Source organism: Laccaria bicolor, genomic scaffold (assembly GCF_000143565.1).
Source record: "Laccaria bicolor S238N-H82 LACBIscaffold_14 genomic scaffold, whole genome shotgun sequence".
In the NCBI taxonomy this organism is placed as follows: Eukaryota; Fungi; Basidiomycota; class Agaricomycetes; order Agaricales; family Hydnangiaceae; genus Laccaria; species Laccaria bicolor.
Window position 1 is genome coordinate 968,776 of NW_001889885.1, and position 3,086 is coordinate 971,861.

At 52.6% G+C, this 3,086-nt stretch overlaps 1 protein-coding gene across 1 annotated transcript; it reads right to left on the bottom strand.

Moving 5' to 3' along the window:
- Positions 1 to 2,345: 2,345 nt before the first annotated feature.
- On the bottom strand, positions 2,346 to 2,999 carry LACBIDRAFT_298724 (uncharacterized protein; the record flags this gene model as incomplete). Its single annotated transcript, XM_001881967.1, has 2 exons — positions 2,346 to 2,822; positions 2,880 to 2,999. The coding sequence occupies 2 exons, from the start codon at positions 2,997 to 2,999 to the stop codon at positions 2,346 to 2,348; spliced, it is 597 nt and encodes a 198-aa protein (XP_001882002.1).
- Positions 3,000 to 3,086: the final 87 nt, after the last annotated feature.

Sequence of the window (3,086 nt, forward strand, 5' to 3'; positions counted from 1 at the left end):
CGTATACGCGCTCTGTAGCATATCCAGCCATTCCACACACTCCCGCACCCTTCCGACAACGTTTACGCGTTAGATCTGAGTCTTGGGTCTTCGTGTAAGTGTTGACGTCGTCGTATCCGTCTTCTCTGGTGCCGTTTAGCCTGTATCGTCTTCTCGCGCATCGTATAGGCTTGTAGTAGGTTGTAGCACGAAATCTATGAGCTTTTGTTAGTAGAAAACGTGTGCAAGATAATCTGGTACTTACTGTGGCGTGAAACTTCCGGACACTTGGTCGCAGCTTGGCGTGTTCGTGTGTGGATTGAGTGTTGGTCGCCGTTGGTAGACATCGCGTTGTTTAGGAATAGAGTGTGGGGTTGTCGTTGTCGTGGATGCCAGATGTCGTGATCAATATCGAGGTGTTGGGCATCAAGGTAAACAGTAGCGGTCAATGCATACAAGGAGTACATCGTACACAATGTATGCGTACACGAAAGGGTATGCTCGCTAATCTACCTACGTCACACCCCACCTGCCCTCTTCCTCTCCCGCTCCAAAAACAGGACATGGTATATCTGGTGTGTCCACTGCTCAAATACTCCAGGCAAGTTCCCTACCGCACCATCAATCATCAGTCCCAAATCCAAAAAACAGCGCGCATATATGTACTCACAATGCAAACAATCTGTCCCAGGCTCTGTATGCGCATCAGGCCTTTGCAACGCCTGGTCCCACACATCCATATAGAACCACTTGCCCGTCTCATCAAGCCCTGCAATCTCCCGTTCCCAAAGCGCGTTGTGCACCGCAAACAAATCCCAATCCCATCGTTTTCGGAAGGTGCGCCACTGCTCGTCCGGCATGGTTGAGATGAGCCGTTCGACGAGGTTGCGTTCGCCGATTTGGGCTGCTTCCGAGGAGCGGTAGGGGACGGTGAGGAGGTTGCAGTTTGGGTGGCCTGGGGAGGTTGCACGGTAGATTACGGAGAGTTGGGGGATTGGGGAGAGCCGGGATATGACGAGGTTCATCTGGGAGGAGGGTAAGTAAGGGGGGCATGAGGGGGAGCGAACAAACGAACCATTTGTTTGTATGTAGCTACTACGCGAGATTGTTCTTCTTCGTCGGATTTTCCGGCTGGAAGCATTGAGAGCTCGTGTCTTGACCACTGTATTACATCAATACCTGCAAAAGAAAGAAAGACAAAACCTACATGCGCACCACCATTCATAACCAACACGGTATCCTCCGTAACCGTCCCCTCCTCGCCCTCTCGTGGCCTAGCAGCATCCTCAACAAACCCTTCCCACCCCTCGACCCTCTTATAATCATGATACCAATAATACTCCTTTGACGCGCCCAACCCTTCCGTAATCTTCCTAATATCCTGTTCATGTATCAACATATGATCCTCCACCATCGTAATAATGGGCCGTAACAACCTCGACTCGGGAACACCAGCGCGCGCGAGGAGGCGGAGGGTGGTAGGGTCATTTTGTCGCAAGGCATGCATATGGATGCCTTGGTGTGCGTACAAGGGCAGATGAGGCGGGTTATGGTCGAATCGGATATCAGCCGCACGAAGAGAATAGCCCAGGGCATGCGAATGCTGCTGGGATATCGAGTCTACGTGAGTATTAGCGTCGTCCGTAAATACAACAACAAAGCGCACTCACCGCCAATAAGTATCAACCCACCCGGAGTCCTCAACATCTGAACAACAAACTCCTCCGGATCCCACTCCTTCATCTTCCCACTTGGAACCCAAACATAATTCATCAAATCAACCAACCTCTGTTCCTCCAACACCTTCCTCTCCTCATCGGTCACTTCCACCCCAGATATCGAAGGCGAAGGGATAGGCGCACGGGACCATATAGGTTCTTGCGTGTTCTTGTACGCTTCTTGAAAGTCTGCGAGGTTTCGGAATGGGGGAGTGCGTGCTGCCCAATGGCCTTTTAAACAGTCGTTGTATTGGCACCATTCGGGTGTGGGCGCGGGGACTGGGAGAGGTGCTTGGACGGAGTGGGTTGGTGATGTGTCAAAGTCGTCGTAGGGATGGTGGCTCTGATCGAAAGAGCTTGTCGCGTCACGTAAGAGGAGAAGTGTAAGAAAAAGAGTGGACAAGAGAGCTCCACAGGCCAGCAAACGCGTTCTTCGTGCCATGGGGCAGAGGAGAAAGAAGAGTTCCCGCGCGTTCACACCGTTTTGATGTATCTTTTTCAAAAGGTACGTCCAAGATTTTTTCATAATTAACCATAATTGGAGTTTGCCAAGTCAAACGCGAGCGCTCGAAAGTAACCGAGAGAGAATGTAATGTCCAATTCCAAGTATCTACACAAAACCTCCAACGCCAACCAACGCCCAAGTATCTAGTACATCCCCTCAAGCGCACCCCTAATCACCTCTCCCTGCTGCCTCTGATAAATCGCCCCAACGCCCGGCGCAGGAACCGCACTCTCCCTCCTCCCCACATACCTCAACCTCGCCTCCCCTCTCCCCACGCCCATCCCTTGCAACACACTCTCAATCCTAAACACCACATGCCCCCACGCCCCCTGATTCCTAGGCTCCTCCTGAACCCACACCCACTCCTTCGCATTCTCGTACCCCTTCAGCACAGACTCAAGCATATCAAACGGGAACGGAGCGAGCTCCTCAATCCGGATGAACGCCACGCCTTGGTCGAGCGACCGATCATGGCGGGCTTTGATGAGCTCGTAGTATACCTTGCCGGAAAGCATGACCACACGCTTGACTTTTTCCTTGTCCTGAGCTGCCACTGGGTCATCGAGGACAGGCTGGAACCGAGTCCCGGGCTCCATATCCGCCAGAGAAGACGAAGCGGCCTGTACAACCAAGTCATCAGCAAAACCTCGCAGGTAAAAAGGGAGAACCGAACATACCGACAAACGTAAAAGCCCTTTCGGCCCCGCAAGGATGAGAGGTTTCCGGAAGTTGCGCTTCATTTGCCTGCGCAAGAGGTGGAAGTACTGTGCTGGTGTCGTTGGGAAGACGACGTGCATGTTGATGTTGGCCGGCTCGGAGCCATCGTATCGGTCATTCGTCAACTGTTCACAAGTGAGCGGCGGGGATAAGGGGAGGAGGAAGGC